The following is a 23,560-nucleotide window of genomic DNA, read 5'->3' on the forward strand; positions in this document are numbered from 1 at the left end:
TCCTCACAGGAGTGTGGGACCTTCCCATTCCATGTCTCTCCCCTCTTACCAGTCTCATCCTGGGTTCTTCATGCCCTTAATAAGAGGATTTTTGTTCATGTAATTTCCAAGTTTTCAGGTCGTGGTTCTATAATTCAGCTGTAACTTGGATGTGGTTGTGGGAGGAGGTGAGCGCCCTACTTCACTATTTTGTCTGGGAGTGGCAAGGCCTGGTAGGTACTGGGCTCTCTTCTCCTGCTGCGGACTCACTTCAGACAGGTCAGGATGCCTCCTCGGCTGGCATTTGCTGCAGGAGCCCTGGTTCCTGGAAGCAGTGATCGTTTGCCCCGCCAGATGCAAGGGCTGACTCAAACTGCAAGATGATGGACGATTTCCTGGTGCAAGGTATGTGTACCTCGCTTACTTGTTTCTTACCACCTTTTGCAGTGGGTTTGAGAAACCTTTCCACAAACCTGTCTATTGTGGTTGTGTGTTTTTTTCATGTGGACAGTGCTTCCCCATGATCCAGTTCCTCTCTCCCACTATCCAGGTTTATGAGGAGGCAGGCCAGGAATAGATAAACGAGTTCACGGCTGCCTTCTCCCAGCACTGGCTTTACCACCTAGAATGCGGCAACCCCGAAGTAGGGTATTAATGTTCCCTTGTAAAAAGATACGTCTTCTGAGTGAATCACTTAGAAATAAGGATTTTTATGGAATCCAGAAGGGAGGAGGAAAAAGAAAAATGTAAAGAAATTCATTATAAAAGTATCAGTGAGCACCAAAAACCTGTCCTTGAGAAGCTCTTAGATACATAAAGTTTAGGGCTCTTTTTATTGCTGATTACAGATTTAAAACTATGTAATGTGCACTTCTTGTCAAGTCATACAAGTGAGTACTTACATTGCAAATAAAAGCTTAAGGAAACAGACAAAAATACAAAGGACAAGAAAACCACAAATTGGCATCAACCTCAAAACAAAAGGATTTAGGAACAGAAAAAAGTCTCCACAGTTAAGTGTCTGTCAAAAATTTTAAATTATCCAAACAGTGCAAATGCTCAACTCAATGTCATATAATGAACTATGAATACTTGTCCTTGAAGCTGCAAACTGGAAAAGTCAACCACTTACATTTATGATCACACAAACCACCTAAGTTGCTCAAGGTTCAGAGTAAAGCAACGTTTAAATATTTTTTAAAAGATGGAATTTGTGGCGTAAAGAGAAAACTTTGTTTTTATGCATCTGTGCTCAGAAGTCTACCAACTTTCCTCAGAAACCATCCAGGGCTTTATCAGCCAAATTGCAGTTCAGAGCAGTGTCACGCTGGCCGCCTGAAGGTACCCTTGGAGGTACTGGAGAGCTTCTGCATTGAGGCTGGTACTCACCATTGATGGAACCTACAAGAGTCAGGAAACACAAACCAGCTGCTGGAGACACCACCACACAAACCCTGTCTCCCCAAGGGCACCGCCACGGCTCTGGGCAGGGCAGTCCCTCACCTACGATTGTCCAAGGCGTTACCAAGTAACTCAGCTATGTTTGTGCCTTCAAAAAGGAACAGGTTTAAAAGTGGAACCATAAGGAATTACTATTGTTCACTGTGGCAGAGGCAATGTGGTTATGATATTTTTAAAAAAGTACTTATGCGACACATAATGAAATGCATCATGGGTAAAATGACATGCTGCCTAAAGCTCTAGAATTCTCTAGTGAAGGGAAAAAAAAGGAATGCATGAAACAAGATCGGCAGAAAATGATAATTACTGAAGGTCAGCACATGAGGGTACACTGTGCTATTTCTATGTATTTTTGAAGTTTCCCATAAAACATTGAAAAATAAAAATTTATCTTCAGACTCTAAAAAGCTAATGGAACAATAACAATACAGCAATTACTAGGTTTACCCTATATATTCCATTATTTAATTTCTGAGTATGCTTCAGTTAAATGCCTGCGTCTTAATAATAGGATTATTTCAATCTGGGAAATAATACATTTCTAGTCGAAGGGCTTTATCCCTGATTTACTCCTAAAATCATTCACTTAAAATATTTTTGTAGCCCATCATTTTAACTAAAGAAAAATAAGCCTTGATTACAACTCGGTGGGATGTTGTTTGATTATGATGACCAATGACAACAGGCACCAGAACAACTACTGCCCTCTCACCTTCCCATAAAGGTCTCTGTTAATCACAGGGCTCTTCAACAACAAAGATACTCACTCTTCCTGGGCAGGCAGTAGACAATTTGTGAAGTGACTGTGCCAAATGAATCTTGGGATTGGTCACCATTTGACCTACAGGATCATGCTCTTTTTTCCCAGCAAATGCCAACTGTGAGAAGGCAGTCTGGTACCCTGGCGTATCTTCTATGTCAATAAAATGTTCTTCATCAGGAATGGAATCATCTTCAGGTAACTCAAAAAGGCCAATCAGAGACTGCAGTAAAGGAGTCCTGGGTTAGATAAAAGAAAGACAAAGGATTAGTATTTTGAAGATTTAAAGAATAAACAGCAATTCCTCAGAAACACAAATTATGGACTCAAGAGTAGCCAGGGACCACTGCAATTAAGAGGGACCTCAGTACACATGGCTCTCCAGAAACAGCTGTCAATTCTTTTGGCCACAGCACCCCAATTTCTCTTTGGTAAACTACTCCATCCCTAAGAGCTCTCAAGCTGGCCGTGTGACCGAGGCCTGACTAGTCAGAAGGCCATGTGACTCAAGCCAAATGAAGAAGAGTCAATGCTAGAAGTCAGAAGTAAGCCTCAAGTTGTCAGATCATTTTACGGAAGGGCTGCCTGAGTGAAACCGTAAGAAAAGGAGAAGGAAGAGGTCAAGAAAAGCTAGGTTTGCTGGACATTCAGCACAAGCACGTAAGATCTTCTCTTAGCCTGTTCAGCTTAAGACTGAAGCCAGTTTACCTGGGCACCTATCACAAAACTCTTAGAAATCTCAAAACAGGGACTTCTGCCAGACTCTCAAGGGGTTCATGAATTCTCCCCCCCCCCCCGCCCCATCCCAAAAGTTAAATCAGGAAACAAGATCATCGTAGGCCCAGAAGGATCCACAAGTCATGTCTTGGACCTGACGGTTGCCAGTGGAGGAGCTGAAATCAGAACCTAATTCTCTTGACCCTCCACAGAGTAAGCTTGGTTGATTTTGCAGTCCTAGTGAAAGGAAGCTGTAATTTCTAAGAATTTTATAACGCAGTACTTGCCATAGCTTGGTATACTCAGTGTCCATCATTGGGGGACATTCTGTTAATAATTTGGTTATGCCAACCGCACAAATCTTCTTCTCTACGTTTCCAGACACTTTCTGAATTTCAGGAATAATGATTTTTTCCAAAACCATTCCAAACATTCTGTTAAACAAAACAAAATAAACCCAGTCAATATTAAATTAGATTACTACCATAGTTCATAGTTAAATGCTAATTAGATTTTTTTATACACCTCATGAATATAAAAATACAAAATAACAAGGCTGCACTGAATGAAAGAGACTTGGAGATGGCAAAACATCAAACCTCCACCCTGTGGCGAACTGCCATCATCTTTTGTGAATGTTAAAGCCGATGCTCAATCTTCATAGCCATTTTTTGGTCTTGTATTTTTTTTTAATTAGTCAAGAAGTCTTTAAAAAATCAGAAACTAGGCAAAAGGGTAAGGAACAGCAAAAAGAACAAAGAATCACTCACCACCCAGCAATAACTAGTTTTAACATTTTTGGATTAAAAACCTCCCCACCTTTCTATGCCTACATACCTATAACTGTATATGTTAATGGCTAAAAAATAATAATTTAGCCTATCATTCTATGTTGTTGCAAACACCTAGAAGTTTTCCATGATTCTAAATGATGCAAGTATCTCAGATTATACAAGTTAATCCTTTGAAGAGGATATAGTGGGTATCCAAAAGTATGGGCAGTTTATTGCTCTGCAGAAAGGGTGCGTGTCGTTAGCTCTATAGGAAGAGCATGCAACGTTCAAACACCCACTAGCAATGCATGAACTGCTGCCTTCCCCACAGTCCTTTATTGCTAGAAAGCATATTTTCTGGTACTGCTCTTCAGGTTAATTCACTTTTTTTTAGAGTGTATTTTACTATGCTATTACAGTTCCATTATTTTTATCTCCCTATATCCCCCCACTGGCCAGCATTCCCCCCTACCCTTAGTTCAGGACCATGACTCATACATTTAAGTTCTTCTCCATTTCCTATGCTGTTCTTAACCTCCCCCTATTTTGTGCCCAGCAATTATGCTAATAAGCAGCCCTGCACCTCCCCACCCCCTTTCTCCTCCTTTCCCCTCCCTGCTGAGAACCTTCCATGGGCTCTCCATTTCTATGATTCTGTTCCTGTTCTACTTGTTTGCTTAGTTTTTGTTTTGGGTTCCATTGTTGTAGCTGTCAGTCTGTTGTCATTTTACTGTTCATAGTTTTGATCTTTTTCTTAGGTAACTTTTGCATTTTATTCAACCTGGAATTTTTTTTTATACAGTATAGATAAAAAGATCTAATGTGAGTTTTTCCTCCATCCTTTATCATTTCTTTATATCCTCCCTTTCCCTATTAAATGGGGAATGCCACTCAGCTATATTTTTTGCATATACACTAAGCAGTCTCATTGATATAAACTTTTCTCATTTGAAAAATCATGCTATTAACAAAGGCAGGCTCCTGGAGACAACCTGGACCATCTAATATCTCACAGGACACTGGCTGTGGAGGATGCCAGAGTGGGGAGTCACTTTGGGAATTAGAGAAATGTTTACAGGGATTTTCTTCCTTAAGACAACATTAAGAATATTTTGAAAACCACAAATGCTATACTGTCACTGCACCAGTAACTATGAAATCACGTATAAAATAGAGATACTGGTGTATGCTTTTCTGAAGTCTAATTTTTTCACTTTAAAAAATATAATAAAACAAACTTACTTTGGTTGTATACCATCAAATATTTCTTGTAGTGCCAGTGCCCCATATTTTATGCAATACAAATTAATAAAAACTAAGAAACCTGTGGAAAGAAGATGTAGATTATTAATACAGAGGACTTACTGCACTAAAAAAGTGATTCAGTGAAAGTCTGCCAGGTGACTAAGCATCAATACTTGCCTTTTAATACAATTAACATACAGAATTTCTGCTTTTATAGTACAAGCATAAAAAGTCTACATGCAGTCTGATTTAAATTTCTTTATATTTCTATTAAAGATATTTTGACATTTAAACGTATAAACTAATCTTTGAAACTCAACATATTTGAAACCGATTTAGTGTTTGAGGGATGCAGACATCTTAAAGTATTTTATAGATGATGTTTTTAACTAATAAAAGGTTTATTATATGTAACCATAACGCCTAAGGGTTTTAGCTACTTTGCTTCATTATTTCTGCAGAAACACCCATATGATTTTACTTACTTTTGATAAACTTTGTTGTTTTGGAATTTTGAAGTCTTTGGAATAGCAGAATGAAGATTTGCTTCCTGTATTGGTCAACTGAGTCACTAAAGAATTGAAAAAAAAGCAACAATATAAATTCAGCATTTTTCTGTGTACCTAACAGAATCCTTGATTAATGTATAACGAGGTTATATATTCATACTCACGGAGGCATGTGCTCTATTATACTGTTTAGAAGATAAAAACCTTGGTGGTCATTGGCTTTGGATGCAATGAGCTTCTGGAAAACACCTAATAACCCAGGCTACAACAAAACAGATCAAATATTAATCAGTTAAAGAGGGAAGGAATAACTATTCCAAAAGTTAAACATGTAACAGAGCTTGGAAAAGAGTGTATGCTGTAATAATCTAATTAGCAATTTCTGAAATGCAGAGAAAAATAATGCCACCAGAACAAGCCCTTGAAGTTCTTGAAATTAACCTATTTGGCTCCCATTTTTTTGTTTCCCCCCATGGAGATAACTAAGAGATACCTAAGTCTAATAAAATATACATTAGCATTTCCTACTAATTAGTTCCCTTCTTACTAAATTTATTTTAATAAAGAATTTTTAAAAATCTATCATCCTTATTTTCTATCAGCTACCTTAGAAAATTATGGTTATATCAAAATAAGTCCTACTCACGATTTTGTCAGCTGCAGTGCTTGCTATTGTAGTCGAACCTCGTTCTAGGAATGCTTGAAGAAGCCTCACTAGAGCAGGGATATTTCCTGTTCTTTCCCAAAGCACGGGCTGAAGGAGATGAGGAAATAAGGCCATATAGGAAGACGGGATATCATTTTTGTGTGTTTCCAGAAGCAAAGACATCACTTGAAAGACATATGGAATAAACTCTGTTGAGGAGAGTGAAATCAGCTGTCAGCTTCAGAATCAATGGCTCTGACACAAAAAGTTCTTATTTGTTATGAAGTCTGCATTTTATAACTACTTTAATGATTTTATTCAATTAGGAAAAGAACCAACTCTCATTAACTTACCTTGTACATCATTTTGTAAAATTTCAGTAAACACCAGAAACAAAGCCTCTTCAAAATTTACAACAGCAGCAGGGTTGGCTTTGCAAGTTATTCTTATGGATAAACATATTGCTTCAAACATGTAGTGATTAAAGTGAGGTTTGCTTGGGTTCTGAAAATTTTTTAAAAAAAGTGAATTATTCTAATAATCCAAGTGACTGTATTCAATGACTCATTGCCATTTAGATTAAAATACCTAACCACTGTAAACCGTTCAAAAAGATGCCATCTTCTTAAATTCAGTATTCAAAGAACCAATTACACTAAAAAGCCTGCATATATGTTAAAATTTTACATTAGCCCTGGCTGGTGTGGCTCAGGGGACTGAGTGCCAGCCTGTGAATGAAAGGATTGCCAGTTCGGTTCCCAGTCAGGGCACCTGTCTGGGTTGTGGGCCAGGCTCCCCATCAGGGGTGCGTGAGAGGCAACCACACGTTTCTCTCCCTCTCCTTCCCTTTCCCCCTCTCTAAAAACAAATAAATAATATCTTAAAAAAAAATTTTACATTGACTATAAAATTCAGAAAATAAAGCAATACTTGCTAATACCTATTTGTTTGGACTTTTTCTTTTAATGACCAAAAGTCTGATACTAAAATATACTTGACAGCCACAGGGAGGTGACCATACAAGCCTCAGTTGCCCGTACTTTAAGGATCTTGTCTTGAACCCATGCATTCCTGTGCTGTCACTGTCAGTGGTGGAAGAAACGAGCAGGTACATCTGTCCTGGCTCCCTACTAGCCTTGAGCAGGACCTGAGCTAAACCTTAACTCCCACAGGCTTCAATGTCTGTATCTACAGAGCGATAACCCCTGTTGGCAGTTTTCCTGGAGGCTACTACCTATATAAGCGTGATGAGCCCAGCAGATGAGTGCAGGACGGGGGCAGGCAGACACTGCCAGATGGTACCCTGCCTCTCTTCTCCTACCATCTCCAAGGCCCTAGGAGTCTGAGGACCCTGACCCAGACCTCAGTGGAAAAATAATCACTGTTCTCTGAAACCCCTCTAATACTTCCTATGAATATCTCCTTTTCAGTTATTAGGAATAAGAATCTAAAAAGGAATTTTGTCATCCTTAAACTGATTTTCTAAAACTTAGAACATTTAAATATGAATCAAAATATCTGTAAAATCCCTGATCAAAGGAGTGAATAGCCCCTTCTGTGTCCACTTTGTACAAAGCCTATTTTCCTAAGATCATTTCATATCACCTGCACTTTCTTAGTTATCTTCAATGAACATGTTACTTGAAATTGTTTTAATGCTTCTGAGCCTATTCTTAAAGGCGAGTGCTGCCACGTTGGCAATCTAATATCATCCCCACACTTTCAGGAATGGACATGAACTGCTGGGTCAAAAAGACTTCAAAGCCCTTTTCCTAAGTCTGACCTATTGCAGGGAATCCTGACACTCCGTTTAGAGCATAAATTAAAAAGCAGCTGTACTTTCAAAAGTGGTTCTGTTACCTTACTAACAGCTAACAGCTTCTGTGTAAGCTGAGTGATGAGAGTAGGGATGTAAGGGATTATGGCTTCTTGTAGGAGGGAAAAACTTCTCATGATAGCTGTAAAATACAAAAACAGTGAAAACAAATAGTTTAGTTAAAATTCAGAACAAAACATTGACTAGGGGGAAAAAGTCCACTGACTCATCAACTGAAATTTTAAGACTCTTAACCCCCAGGAGAGTTCTCTACATTTAAAATAATCTAAATTTCCCTTCATTTTAAAATTTGGCCAAGGACTGACAATAGAACTTAGCTGGGAAATATTATTTCCAGAAGGCATAAAGCTTAAAGAATTAAAAAAGGGACAATAACAAAAATAATGAAGTAACGAAAGAGACAAAGAGGAGAAGAAAGTAATGGCACTATTTTGAGTCTTTTTCACTTAAAAATTAGTGGCAGAAAGGGTTTGGTCCTAGCCTACTGGAGACATGACTGCAGCCTACTGGAACCAGAAAGACAAGGCCTCCTCTGCCCCGCCTCCAAAAGAGATTAGGAGCATAAGAAAAATCCAAAAATACATACAAAGCCACACGTATTTATAGCTTCGCATATAAAGGGAGGGCCCATATTGCAAAAATATTGCTCATTAAAAGACTAAAAACATTTCAGATGGGAGATACATTAGCTAAAAATGTATGATAGCCATTTCTGCACAAACAGAATAGATGTTTACTAAGTAGAACACCTACTATATGCCAAACACACAGGATAGAGAGTTTTCCTCTCATCTCCTAAACTTTGCAATGATGTTTCCTCTATGTGAGCCAAATCCCTCACCCTGCAACTATCTAACTGCTACCTATCCCTCACCTCAGACACTGCTTCCTAGAGAAAGCCTGTCCCTGAGCCAGGTTAAGGGGGTTAGAGGATGGATCATGGTCCCCGCCCTGGGCTGACACACAGCCTTCCCATTCACTCGTATACGGGTATTTACTGAGAAGGTATTATATCCTGGGCGCTCTTGCATAGGCTAGGAACACAGCAACAGAGACCAAGGACTGGGTAGCTGCCTCACAAAAATTGACATTAAATCACAGTCATTACACATCACTGTTAGAAGTACAGTGCTGAAAACACACACTTAACACACATATAAACACATGTGCACACGCATACACACTCCAAGGGTCTTGACCCAGAACAGAGGCATCGGTTTCTTTGAAGAGCATTGCCTATGACTCCAACACTGTGCTGGTCTCTTGGAATATAACGGTGAATGAGACTATGACTGCTCCTGAAATTCGAGCTGCCACTCTTCTAATGTAGCCCCTGGCAGATGGCTATAGCTGTGTGTGCCCCTGGCAGTGTCAATGAGGGCAAGCACACCCAGGTTTCCCACCGAGAACTAGCATAGCGTGGTACCACTAAAATGTTGTCTGATCTAACCTTTGCCCTCAAGAAATTCAATCCAGGAAAGGAAAAAAGGAGTTTGGTACTTTTTCTTTAATAAGAAGAGTTCTCTATCAAATTAGTTAAAACTTTTTTCCTGAAAACACTGTTAATAGTAAGAAAACAATATTCTTCATTTAAAAATATCTACTCCTACCTAATTCTTGGCTAACAGTATACAACTCAGTGTTTACTCTTATGATCAGAGATTAGATACTTTAGTCTGTGTACACCAGGGAAACGGCCTACCTTTCATAATATATTCATTTTCTGAAGAGCCAGGAAGTGTGAGAGCTTTGAAAAGGTTTGTTAGCAGAATCTCAACAAACGGTGCGATTTCTGCAGCTGTGAAGCTATAGATGAAAAAACAGCTTTCAGTCACTGCCAACCCTTGAGCTTGTCGCTTTGGATTACCCTTGGCAACCACTAAATCACACTTCTTGGCACAAAAGTGAGCCATCTCCCACCGCTGACAATCGATAGCTTAGGAAAGTAATGTTTTCTATGAGCTCATGTTAAATCCCTAAGAAGGCACACCTGAGACCAATCATAAGTAAACAAACCTAAACCTGAGCAAACCCAACATCATCTAAAGCTTTAAGGTGTCATCCTTGGTTCGTATCACCATCCAAACCAGAGCTCAGACTCTCAGGGGGCTCAGTCACCTCATCTTTCTGGAGGCAGAGCAGATTCAGAACTATTTTCTGCATAAATTCTAGTCCTGAACACAGATACTGGCTTGACTCACCTCAAAGAATGTCCTTTCAACCCCTAATTGGCCTCTGGGAGTATCTGCACTTCAAGTTCTGGATGAAGAGAACCTAGATTTGTTTTCCATCTCTTAACCCCAAGCTCAGTTTCAAGAAATAACATTGTTGATGAATGGCCTGAAAGACATGCAGACCACCCGTTCCTCTATATTTTAGCCCTAGACAAGGCCAGAAAAGCAGCTGTCTTAGACCCTGCTGTGTCCTGTCTCAGCACTGATTCAGAGCTGCCCGGTGAGATTAACTGCACGTGAGGCCGCGGAGAACACGGCTGCTGCACACACTTCCTGAAGGCCCACTTCTGAGGTGACTCCTGAGTTAACTGTTTTGATCTTTAATCTCATGGACACCGAAAATTTGGACTCGCCAAGTTTCCCTCTTTGCCTTGGTTGCTAGGAGACTCCACATAAAATTCAAGAGTTTCTTAACTACTGTACAGGATCCTGACACACGTTTCTGTTTCTTGTTTATTTTATGAGATGCACCCCCGTTATTCCTTTGCTCCGATTTCCTCTACTTAACTTGATTACCATAACGCATCTATTTTGGCATGCTGCCTCAAATCCTTTCCGACTGAGAGAGTATAAATGAGTAAAAGGTACACAATTATTTTTCTAACTACTAATGAAATTACGAATGCATGCAGAGATATCCCTGACCAGTACAGAACACCCCACCCCAATCTGAGAAAATATAAATGACGTAGAATTCAATACTTACAGAGTGGTGTGGTTAGGCCCCCTCATAGTGAACAGCCTCTCAAGAGCATGTGCTGCATAAGTATGAACAACAATACTTTCAGCTTGAAGATGATTTATCAAGAGAGGAATAGAGACTAAAAGCTGCTCTTTTGGTACCTGAAAAATACAATTATATACACGCTCTTTACTCAATGATGCTATCTTTGAGTAAAAGGTAACTGGAAGATAAGGGCTCGCTGATTCTAAAAAGTGTTCAGCTATTACAATGGAAAATGACATGGTTGAAAAACCTAAACTTCTACCCCAACACAATGGTTCAGTTCACATTCACTTTTCTAATTCTCTGAGCATAAAAATTATGATTAGGATAAAATCCTGCATATCACAGAAAAATATCATGGAGAAGCAGACTAAGATTTCGTTCATCGTAAGAACTATACTTTTCCTTAGCGGGCATTTCTTGGAAAAGTCATTCAAGCTTTGTGCCTCATTTTCCCTTCTATAAAAAGGGGGGAGGACAAAAAGAGGAATACTAATCTTCATGAAAACTCTCTAAGATTTTTAGACTATCCCATTAGTCTTTAAAATATAACAGCTTCACAAGGTTGCACATAACCTTGGGTTACGTACTTGCCAAAGACAAAAAAATTATAAATCAAGAAATTAAAGAATCATACATAGGGAATAAACCATGGCATGTTCTTATGATGGAATACTACACAGCTATTAAAAATGAACACTTCTACTAAATGAGTAACTCTCTAAAATAATACCAAGCACACAAAAAACAAGATGTGTGGACCAATAACTAGTATATCAGTTATATGAATAAAAAATATAAACCTAGAAGGAACTATAGAATTTTTGTGGGAACAAATATGTAGTAAAACCATAAACACTTGCAATATCGGGCACAAAACATACTGAATTCATTACACCTCCAGGAGAAAGAGACTGGAAAGGGGATGGGGAGGAAGTACCCTGGGTGCCTCCACTGCGTGTGTACATTTAAGGAATGATGGCACAGAGCTGTACATTATACAGGGTGGGAAAAGTAGGTTTCAAATTGTGAGTCTGCCAAAGTTTATTCTTGTATTACTGTTTATCAATTATTGTATTATTTTCCACACGACTAACTGTAAACCTACCTTTGCCCTACACTGTATTATTTTCTATTCTTGCTTGTGTATTTAAAATAATTTGCCAGATGGTTGTTATTTGGCAGAGGTGCTAGACAAGTAAGATGACTTTACACGTTCTGTTTTTTGTCTCACTAAAATTAAAGCGACTTAAAGCGATAACAATCAAAAGGATCACGTAACACAACAGCAAAAAAACAAAAACAAAAAACCCCACCCAATTAAAAAATGGGCAGAGGATCTGAAGAGACTTTTTCCAAATAAGACATACAAACGGCCAACAGGTGCATGAAAAAGTGCTCAACATCACTAATCAGGGAAATGCAAATCAAAACCACAATGAGATATCTATTATCAAAAAGATAAGTAATAACAAGTGTTGTTCAAGAGTCAACTTACTTATATACAAACATCGAATCATTATGTTGTATACCTAAAACTAGTATAGCCCTGGCCAGGCAGCTGAGTTGCTTCGACAGTAGCCTGATACACCAAGGTTGTAGGTTTGATCCCTGGTCAGGTCACATACACAAAGCAACCAATGAATGCATAAATAAGTGGATCAACAAGTCAATGTCTCTCTCTCAAAATTAATAAATTTAAAAAACTCATAATGTTTTATACGTAGACATATAAATAAAATATAACTCATATTTCAATTTAAAAAAATGAAAGAGATGAGGAACTGAGACGCACAGAGGGACAGTAGATGCTGGCGTCTTCCCTCTGGGGCCGTAGGCTCCCCAGGAGGCATGAGTGGTGGAATTTCCCTTTTACTGCTTTCCTTCCGCGGATCCAGGGTGCTCCCGATGGGCTGGGGCCTGGGCATGAGTGATCAAAATGGGGAATGATAAAGTTTTACAAAGGGGCTTTATGGTTGTATCACTAAATACTTCAGGATCCACAAATTCTTATTCAGAGTCCAAACTGTTTGGAAAATATACAAATCAATGAAAAATTTTAAGAGTATTTTGTTATTGACTTGAACATGTTCAGGGAGCTATTGTGATGAAATTTAAGAAGGGCTGTGACCAAAAGAATGAGTCAGTGACTTGAGGGGGTGACCCAGTATCTCTGTTTACTTGTTAGACTGACTTTTAACTTTTACTGGTCCTGTGGAATAAAGAAAATTGATCATGTCCAAGAATATATAAATATAAACTAGATCAATGCTTTGTCAATTATAATAAAAGCACTCTACGCTTGAGAGTTGCATGAAATAAAGAAATAACGTTTATTTTAAAAAATAAAAATACGTCTCTTCTAAAAATTAAGACCAACATCATAAACATGGGAGAAAGTATGACTAAATAGTTCACAGAAAGTAAATTTTTAAAGAAATGCAACATGATACAATCAAACCCCTCTGGAGGCAAGTTTGGCAACATCTAGCAAAGTTACAGTGGACATTTTACCTTCTAATCTAGCATCCCTACTTCTAGGAATCTATCATGTAGTTACAAAGGCAAAAGCAGTAAGTGCCATGTACACATAAGGCTACTGAAAGTATTATTTAAAAAACCTGGCATTATTTCAAACAGCAAAAGGTACAAAACACCCAGGTTATTTATCTATGAGGGGACTGGTTGAGTAAACCATGGGGGAGCCACCCAATGGAATACTACAGCTATTAAAAAAAAAGAGGAAAATCTACTAATACTATTATATAATGAATGACATCCAGGATCTATCAGGTGAAAAAAGCAAGGTGGAAAACTATGTTTAGTACACGCTCTTCTGCATAAAAGGAGAAATACAGATAAATATAGAATAGGTATTAGGTTGTATTTTTCAAAATAAATAAATGAAAACCAACCAAAACATGGTTACAAAACAAAACAAAACAAAGGGTTGCCTTTAGGAAGAGGGAGAGAACAGGGATGAAGCTACACCTTTCTGAATACACCTTGCTTTAATACTGTCTGACTTTGGAGGCGAATAACCCTTCTCATGCCTCCCCCATCCCCAATAAAAACAAAAACACACAAAGAAATGAACCTAAGTGTTTATCAAGTTTGTGGCAAAAATGCACAAATAATTTCAAGCTGCTTTGAATACAGTATTATTTTTACTACACATACTTAATAGGGTATTAATGTAAGGATATTAAAACCACCAAGAGATGAAAACGAATTTGACAAGTGTTATTTTACTAGTAATCATGTTGCCACTGTTATTTATTTCCTGATTCTCTCCTGTGAAAAAAGCCTAGAACCAATGACACTTCATTAGCAGTCTCCCTAGCTCCCAGGCTACGGTCTCAAAACACCCCCCTGCCTCCCGTAAGAGGTGGCTAATTGAGGTCTGGAGCGGGAAGTGTATGGGAGAAGCCCTTAGAGGTTTAGCATGAAGTTTATGTCAAGCGGGCACAGGAATCTACATAATGGGGCCCCCACTGGCCAAAGATGGAACAAGGGTATCAAAAATACCCTCTACTGTCATCTTTGGAGGTTGGTAGGGCACTGTCTCATTACTATAACAATGTATCAAGAGGGAAAACCAACACACATTTATCCTGCTTTTCCCAAACAAATTGATAATTAAAACATCTATGAGACTGTGGTAGTTGCTGCATGAAAGTATGACTATATTAAAAACTATGTAAGTGCGCATATTAAAATGGTGAATTTTATATTAGGTGAAGTGTATCTCAATAAATAAGTCAATGATGGAAAATTCCTCTTGACCTGAATCCACTGATCACTCTCACCATTACTAAGTGGACAACCAGACCCAGTATATGTCCTAATAAAATGAAACAAAGTATAACTACAACAAATTCTTGCCTCCCTCCCAAAGGATTAAGTGGCATATAATATATAAATGAACAGCTACTTACTTGATTCCTAAAAATCATAATGTATTTGATACCATCAGCTTTAAGAACAGGAAATTCATTCACTATTAAAAAAAATAAGTCATAGTTATTTAAGTGCTAAGGACTATTACTCCCAAATTGGTGACAACATGATCAGATGTTTAAAAACATGGTTTTGGTAACTGAAATGTCAAGTAATTGAAGCTTAGTTAATTATCTAATAGTCTACTATGTAACTATTAATTCTGGTAAGATTACAAATAATTTCATTTCCCCCCTCACGTTTAAGTTTCATTATAAATGAACATGAATTAATTAATTGAATAAAAATGATTTGGACCATGACTAATAACCATATCATTTTCTTCCCAAAACTGAAGCTATTATAAATCAAGAGCATGTCTCTTCTGGCCGGGATTTGCTTTAAATTGCTCTAGTGGTGGGAAAATAAATCAGTGAAAGGGATAGAATATTGGCCAAGTGTTAAAAATTCTTGCAGTTGGACAATATTAACATGGAAGTTCATTATAATACTCTCCCTACCTTTTTTAATCTGTTTAAATTTTCCATACAAAAAGGGACTATCTATGTACCTTGATCAATACTGTTTCACTGAAATAGGAAGTTATCCTTACTATTTATTACTTTCAAGTACTTTAAAGTTTACTTCAATTTTATTTTTCAAATGAGAAAGAAAAGAAAACCAGAGTATAATTCCTAGACTATAACAGGATAACAAAAAGCTGAGTTCCAACTTAGTCTTGTTCCTATTTTCCTTTCTCGATAAGGCAACATTTTCTTTATAAAAAGTTAATTTCACCTGGGCAAAGTCTGGACGAACCATTAGAGATTCTATTCAATAAAAAAAATACCTGCAACAAGCATAGGAGCCAATGTTTTGAATACAGTGACATAGAGCCCCTGTTATGAATATTGCCATGTTCCTTATTTTATTACATAAAATAACATTGCAAATAAACGCAGGTACAGCATTATAGGTTTTGTAAATAATTTTTCACAAAACTCACCATTAGCCGATTTTAAATCAGGGAGAATGTGATTCACAAAGAACTCAGTCAGGTTTACAAGTTCATTTGCTTGAGTAATTCCATGCTGAAAAATAAATTTGTTACAGGGTAAAATAATATGAAATACCTGTTTGTATCTACTACACTGGAAATCTGGGTAACTTCAGGAAACCAGGGTAAAATAGAGAATAATGTTTCAAAACACAAACTGCTTAAATATAAAACAAGACTATTTTAATAGACAATAAAGAAACTTCCTAAATTAGCAAGCACTAAGTCTAAGGGAACAAGTGTGGCATCTGTCAACTTTTTGGTCTATAAGAAACTTATGTGCTTAATACAGCAACACAGTCATCTTTGGAGACAGTGTGAATTCTCATCAAAACTAACAGTTTATCTGGCAGGACAGTTTTGACTTCCGTGGTCACTGACAAGTCTGTTTTAGAAATAAAACTACATTGAAAAGATTCACCTTCTGTGTTTGCGCTTTTGATGCCAAAGATGTCACTAGATAAATGGCTGCATCCTTGTGTTTCCAGTTGACAGATGGATTTTTCGCATATTCCTGCAGCATGGAATTAACATAACCAGAGAAGATTCCTGTCACGGGTCCCTCAAAAAACTTGCATAATCCTCGTACTAGATCACAAGCAGCTCTGCGTCTAGTATCAATATCTATAAAATTAAAGGAAGAAAGATTGTGAGAGACAAACACGAACCAAATCATCAAGTTTATAAGGAAACTGCTGACAGCTATCAGCAAAATAATGAAAAAATATTTTTTTCAGAAGAAACAGAGTGAAAACTACAAAGATCATAGTAATATGAAAACACTAATAAATACATTAAAAAAGAGAGAAGATAAATGATTCAACTGATACAGCTTATCCTAACAGGTGCTTTTTAAGGTGTGGAAGTTAAACAGTTCTCCAACAAGAGCTACTTGAAATAACTCTCTAATCTTTACTCCCCTTCATCCCATATTTACTAGAAAAAGAGTAAATTTAAAACTGGCTTGCTAGGATTAACAGTTAAAAACCAAAATACATACCAGATCCTTCCAAATCTCTTCTTATGTACTCCTCAGAATTATCTTCAAAGGCTTCTTCATCAGCAGCTACAAAGAAAGGTAACATTTCAGATAACCCCTCAAAAGACATGACAATGATTGTATTTTTGCAGCTGAGTATGCAGAAAAGTATGTAGAACTGGCATGTTTTACAGCAGAGTATTGTTTCCCAACATACGACAACTTCATATATTATTAATCATTACTTAGAGCAGCAAGGACTGCCCTGAAAGGTTAGGTAACTGGTAGTTCACAATTACCTGTGATACAGGCTCACTTGTTACAATGTGACAGTGTCCCCCTAATTGGGCTTTTTCACCAACTTTCAAAAGTGACTGTTGCCCCCCGCCCCCCAATTAGATGGGTAGCTCAGCTGGTTAGAGTGTCGTCCCTATACACCAGAGTTGTAGGCTCAATCCCCAGTTAGGACACATAGAAGAAGCAACCTCAACGAATGCATAAATAAGTAGAACAACAAATCATGGTTTCCTTTTCTCTTTCTCTCTCTTTCTCCCTTCCTCTTTCTCTAAAATCAGTCAATTAAAAAAGTATTAAAAAAAAAAAAAAAAAAAATGAGTGCCCGGGATGGTGTGGCTCACTGGATCAAGTGCTGGCCTGAGAACCAAAGGGTCACCAGTTCAATTCCCACTAAGGGCACGTGCCTGGGTTGTAGGCTGGGTTTCCAGTGGGGGACATGTGAGAGGCAGCACTCATTGATGTTTGTTTCCCTCTCTTTCTCCCTCTCTTTCCCTCTCTCTAAAAATAAATAAATATTTTTTAAAAAGTGTTGGGAACCAATCTAGGAATGTCGCTTTTTATTTTGCCAGATAAGGACACTAGAAAAACAAACAAGATAACAACTACAACTATCGTCATTTCACAAAAATCATTTCAATATCAAGAAAGGTGGAAAGGCAGTATCAGAATAAAGATCTGTCCTTTAAATATAGTTTTATGAAAACACAAAAGGAAATAAAACTTCACTTTATATTGTTCTTTATTTCCTCATTTTGTTCCAGATAATTTGAGAACCACTGATCTAATGATTGCTGTGTTAGAGAACACAATTCCTTCCATATTTACTACTTGCTCTTCCCAGTGGGAAGGAGAGACATTCTGTTTACAAACAAATACATTCTCTTAGGACTATCTTAACCTTAAGCACAAACTAAGTGGGCTTTCACTCTATTTAAAAGTTATCAATCACTTCTAATCTCAAGTCAATTGTTGGAAAACAGCTATTTGCCTTGGTGAAAGACCAAATCAAAAGAAACCAAATTATTTCCGTAAGTTGAGATCCCGGATAATTTACTTTCTTCTCAATGTAATGGTACTGTTAAAGTCTTATTCAATCTTTCTATGAAAAACCTCTGCAGCACAGAACAAAGTTCCTCACAGCAGTACTCATTTCACAAGAGCCTTTTATACCACATTTTCTGTCTTGGTTTAGAAAACAGGCAATATGTGATCAACAAAAGTTTTATTTAGCAATAAAAAAATTAGAATGTTACAAAAGCCAACAGGGAAAAGACTTATTAAATTTATACTAATACTCCTAAAAAAAAACTAAAAAACAAGCTTTTGATCTCCTGAAAAGCTTTACACTTCACTATAATTACCTCTAAATTCCATGTTAGGCACAATAACCTTTTCACAGATGCTTGTCAGCGTGTTCTGGTCCTCAAACAGATTCTTGTAGTGAGGTCTCTCACATACTGAAGCCAGAAATTGAATTGCATTACTTACTAGCTGGAATAAAACACAAAAATAAGCATATTTTTAAAAGCAAAACTGAACCATTTATTTCTTGGGGAGTTAGGGAAGGGAATGTCTGAATTATCTGTCTCCATCATCATCTTACCAAGTCATATTTGACCTCTTGACCTGTTGTAACTAATAAATTCCAGATGGCTGTGACAAAACGAGGCAGGTACAGTTGAAATTCTTCATCATACTTTTGTGCATATAGTGCGGCATTATCACAAATCTGGGATTTTAAGAGCTCCAATAAGCCTGCTTCCTCTTCGTCCTCACATAAGAGAAAACAGAAAACTCAGACATACAACTTTAACGCTACCATAAATACAGAGTAGCTATAATGCCTATATTAAATTTTATTTACTAAAATATATACTAAATTAAATTTTTAATCCCAAAGCCAAGTATCATATACTGCATCTATGCCGTCAACATTTTCCTAGTCTTTTAAATAAATAAAGATGAACTATTTCTCATTTATTAATCACTAAGAACAGTGCAAAAATTTTCAAGTTAAGCCCTGACCAGTATGGCTCGGTTGGGTGTCATCCAGCAAAACGAAAGGTTGCCAGTTTGACTCCTGGTCAGAGCATATGCTTGGGTTGCGGGTTCAGTCCCAGTTGGGACATGTGTTAAGAGGCAGCCAATTGACATTTCTATCTCACACTGATGTTTGTTTCTTTCTCCCTCCCTTCCCCCTGTCTAAAAATAAATACATAAAAAGTTTTTTAAAAGTATTCAAGTTAAATAAAGCCTTCCCTTCTGGTTGCTGAATTATAAAATATTTACATATCAAACTGAAAACATCTTCCTTCAGAAACCTGAATGATAAAGATCATAACACACTTTCTTTTGTAACATGGTTAGTTGTACTGTGTCTTGCTGTCTCCCAAAAGATTCTTATTTCCAGTATATTAAGATGTGTCCAACCCCTTAATAAGGTAATGCTATAGGACTCTCAAAAATATTTTGGTTATTATAATATAAACAAAACAATCTAAATCAAGGGTCAGCAAACTAAATCAAAGCCTGCAGGTCTGCTGCCTATTTTTGTAAGTTAAGTTTTATTAACACAGTCATGCTCATTCCTTTTTCTCATTTATACAATTTCTAGTATTGCCTGTGGCTGTGTCCACCTACAGCTGCAGAGCTGAGTTGGAATGGAGACCATATATAGCCCACAGAGCCTAAAATATTTACTTACTGGGCCTTTACAGGAAAAGTCTCTGCCAACCCTAATCTAACCCATGACAGTGATTATCTAATACTCTGAACTGTCATAGCAATCTGCTAAAACCTGTTGAGCTGTACTATGTGCAAAACAGCTCATTTGTAAAGGCATAAATACAGAGGATGCTACAGTGAGATGACAAGGTGGTACATGGTTAGGTGGGCACAGGGCTTCCCATAAGAATCTCTGCCGAAAAGCCCCTTTAGAAGTGTGAAGACAAGCTTTGGTTTCTGAGAAAAGGTTGTTTCCTAATGGACTGACAGAATTATTTTATGGAATCCATCTCTTTTTTTTGTTGTTGGTGCTTTTTATTTAATAAATCTTAGACAAAATTTGCTGTACATTCATAGTAATGACTCTCCTCTGCACCCCACTCCAAAAGCTGACCTGAATCCCCCAATTCTAATTTTACTTTTATTTGGTGACATATTCTCAATATTTTATTTATTTGTTTTCCCTTGGGAAAAAGGTAGATCATAAATATATTAATAAAAAACAAAATGAGTAACAGAATAAGTGCTTTACATTGAGAAGCACATTATTACAAAAACCAGGTCAAAAATTTAACACATTATAAACTTTCATCATGCCCACTATTTCCTACTCTGCGGATGGCTTTTTAAAGAGACTATTATTACAGAGGTCTAAGTTTTAACTTATCTTAATGCTAAATGATCTCCAATAACTTTATTTTCTGAAGTCTAATGAACGATCCTCCAAGATTTTGAGGGCACCCCAATAATTTTTTAATTAAAAAAACTGAGATATAATTAATATATAACATTATATCTCAAATAATTCTTAATTTTAACAAAAGTTTACTTTGGAAAAATTTTAAACAATACTTACATCAGTTTGTAGAAGCTTATTATCTAATGTCAAGAGGGTATGAAAATTGTTCATCCAAGTTTCCATATTATCTTCAAAAAATTCAGGGAGATCCTAAAGAATAAATGCTGACTTCAGATTTTAATTAAAAAGGTATGCTATTTACATAAGTCACCCCCCGACCACACCCCTTCCATGTCCCTACAGACAGTCCACATTTCTCAGCCTGAGCCAGCCGTTATCTATTGCGACAGGGATGCTCTGCTCTAACTAGGTCTGGCAGCGGAACAAACTCTGTCTCTGTTTATATGCTTTCAACCAGAAATGATGTTATCTAGACTTCCTGTCCCAATTTAAAGCTATTTATTCCTTCAAGGTCAGCTAAGACTACATGAAGCCTTTCCTTACGAAACTTGGTGCTTGCCAGTATATTCCTTTCCTTCCTGAATTATTGCATTTAGTGTAAAATGACCACCAATTAACTGTCTTATCCAATCAATGGTTTCCTGTGGAACGGCAATGCCTTCTTAATGAGGCTGATAAGCTCTCCAAGGGTAAGATTATGCCTTTGGTGTCCCTGACTATGCCTCATTCTACCTAACTCTAGGAAGCAGAATTCAAAAGAAGGTATAAGCAAAAACAGTGGCCTCCTTTAATTAAGAGTTTCCCAAACTGGTATCTGACCGACCCCTGACGTGGGTCTGCCATTTTGGGCTGTTTGCCCCCTACTCTACTTAGCCCTCCTGTGGAACGCTCTCCCCACCACTGCGAGTCAGGCGGTAAGGATCAAGTCCAAGTGCCCGGCCCTGACTATTCGCAGCAAGTCCAGACCCTTTCTCTTGCCGTTCAGTAGAGTAATCTGTAGCAGTAAAATCTCCTGGTTCCTGAAGCCCTGAATCGTGAAGTAATGATTCAAGAACAGAAAGAATGACTGAGTGGATGCAACAGGGGGATTAGGCATTTTCTGCTATAAAACTATGGCTTTGTTTCCACTAAGAGGACACTGGTTCTTCTTACCTTCTAAAGCCTGGTTCTTCAGCCTTTTGTCTCCCAGATATGTTTCCAATGAAAGCCTTTTTGCATAAGCTAGCCATAGACCTCTAGTCTAAACATGGCTCGCCAAGTGTTAAGATCCACTTAAGTGAACAAGAGGAAAGCCTGAGAATGTGATCTCTCAGCATCTTCAATGAAAGAGAAGACTCTCCAAAGCACTGACTGAGGATGTGGGGTTTCCCTAACTTTCTGGTTTACAAGAGAATGCTACTTTTCCCCATGAAATAGCCGCTAGCAATCTCCAAAAACTACTATAAAGTATAACACTATTTGATTAGACAAAGAGTGGGAGGAGTCAGAAAAAAACTAACTTCTTTCAGAAAAATCAATGCTGACAAAGAAGTCTTTATCAAATGAAAATCTGTACATTCCACAACAAAGAATAAGAATCAAAAGCAAGTAAAAACAAAACAAAACAAAGCTTACCTGAAAGTTTAAGCTGTAGAACAGTTTTGAGATCAGGATCAGGGAAGAAAAAAGAATCCTCAGGGCAGAGGCATCATTCGCATGGGTATTACAGAGTTCAATGGTGGCCTTGGAAAGAAATTTAAGAACATAGTTTTAGTGTTGTAAACCTTCATGAAATAGAATGCACTAGGCTGAGACTTCCTCTACCTCTTCTCCAAAAATTGACTTATAATTAAGTAGAGATTTTGAAAAATAGTTTATCTTTTTAAAGAATTTATAGAGAGATGGGAAGGGAGAGTGAGAGAGAGGGAAACATCCATGTGTGAGAGATACATTGACCAGTAGTCGCCTCTTGTGCACCCCCAACCAGGTACTTGGCCCGTAACCCAGGCATATGCCCCGATTGGGAGTCAAACTGGCGACCTTGTGCTTTGCAGGCCAGCACTCAATCCACTGAGCCACAACAGCCAGAGCTCGAAAAATATTTTAAAGTATATATATATAACTTTAATCCTCACCTGAGATACACTTATTGATTTTAGAGAGGGGGAAGGGAAGCAGGGGGGAGAGAGGAACATCAATACGAGAAACACTGAGCTGTCACCTCCCATATGTACCTGGCCAGGGATCAAAACCACAGCCTTTTGGTGTATGGGATGACGGTCCAACCAAGCTACCAGCCAAGGCTTAAAGTACTTATTTTGAAAATGTCTATCATGGCACTACTCCAATGTTAGTATTTTGGACTAGATCCTTCTACTACTCGTCTCTGTACATATTTAGAAATATACCACACAAAACTTCTTTATATGCTCTCATTAAATAATTCCCCTGTCACTTGGCATTAGGTTGTTCCCAACTGTTTATTATTTTAACTGTAATAAATAGGCTTATCTAGAAAACTCTGTGCACTTCTGATTTTCATAGGTTGATATTCTAGAAGAGCGTTACCAAAGCAGAAGAGTTGGCTATAAGCACAGATTTTGGAAGCCAGAAAAATATAACCCAAACTCTTGTTACGATAAACATTACTTTGAGCAAGTTATTTTATTGAGACCAGATCTCCTCAAATGTAATGAGAATAATGCCTGCCTCATAGATAGAATATGCAAATTAAATGAGAAAAACTACACAAAAGGTCCTAGTGCTTGCATGTAACTACTATGTTATGGACACTCAACAAAATGTTATTTCCTATATCCTGGAGTTAGGAAAAACTGAATATTAAGGTTCTCTTAATGAAATGTCAAACTGCAAAAAGCTGGTACCATTTATAATCCAATGTGCAGGACACAGAATTTTCATTTCAATGTACTCTGGCTAAGACTTTCAGCATCATTAAAAAGAAATAAAAAAATCTTTGCCAATTCAATAGGAGGA

The 23,560-nt window shown here is 37.6% G+C and overlaps 1 protein-coding gene across 1 annotated transcript in view; it reads right to left on the reverse strand.

Annotated features, from left to right (window-relative positions):
* Positions 1-790: 790 nt before the first annotated feature.
* Positions 791-23,560, reverse strand: part of CSE1L (chromosome segregation 1 like) — a 40,006-nt gene continuing 17,236 nt past the window's right edge. Inside the window, exons 7-25 of the mRNA XM_054573626.1 lie at positions 22,199-22,306; positions 20,741-20,833; positions 18,764-18,931; positions 18,522-18,651; positions 16,885-16,950; positions 16,306-16,508; positions 15,834-15,918; positions 14,827-14,888; positions 10,868-11,004; positions 9,630-9,733; positions 7,951-8,048; positions 6,444-6,594; positions 6,091-6,299; positions 5,609-5,706; positions 5,421-5,506; positions 4,933-5,014; positions 3,205-3,351; positions 2,208-2,439; positions 791-1,380 (exon numbers count right to left, since the gene is read on the reverse strand). Coding sequence (XP_054429601.1) covers positions 1,291-1,380; positions 2,208-2,439; positions 3,205-3,351; positions 4,933-5,014; positions 5,421-5,506; positions 5,609-5,706; positions 6,091-6,299; positions 6,444-6,594; positions 7,951-8,048; positions 9,630-9,733; positions 10,868-11,004; positions 14,827-14,888; positions 15,834-15,918; positions 16,306-16,508; positions 16,885-16,950; positions 18,522-18,651; positions 18,764-18,931; positions 20,741-20,833; positions 22,199-22,306 — 2,349 coding nt within the window. The 3' untranslated portion in view covers positions 791-1,290. The remainder of the gene's footprint in view (positions 1,381-2,207; positions 2,440-3,204; positions 3,352-4,932; positions 5,015-5,420; positions 5,507-5,608; positions 5,707-6,090; positions 6,300-6,443; positions 6,595-7,950; positions 8,049-9,629; positions 9,734-10,867; positions 11,005-14,826; positions 14,889-15,833; positions 15,919-16,305; positions 16,509-16,884; positions 16,951-18,521; positions 18,652-18,763; positions 18,932-20,740; positions 20,834-22,198; positions 22,307-23,560) is intronic.

Source organism: Pteronotus mesoamericanus, unplaced genomic scaffold (assembly GCF_021234165.1).
Source record: "Pteronotus mesoamericanus isolate MK-2021 breed Mesoamerican mustached bat unplaced genomic scaffold, CSHL_Meso_final contig_25, whole genome shotgun sequence".
Classification (NCBI taxonomy): domain Eukaryota; kingdom Metazoa; phylum Chordata; class Mammalia; order Chiroptera; family Mormoopidae; genus Pteronotus; species Pteronotus mesoamericanus.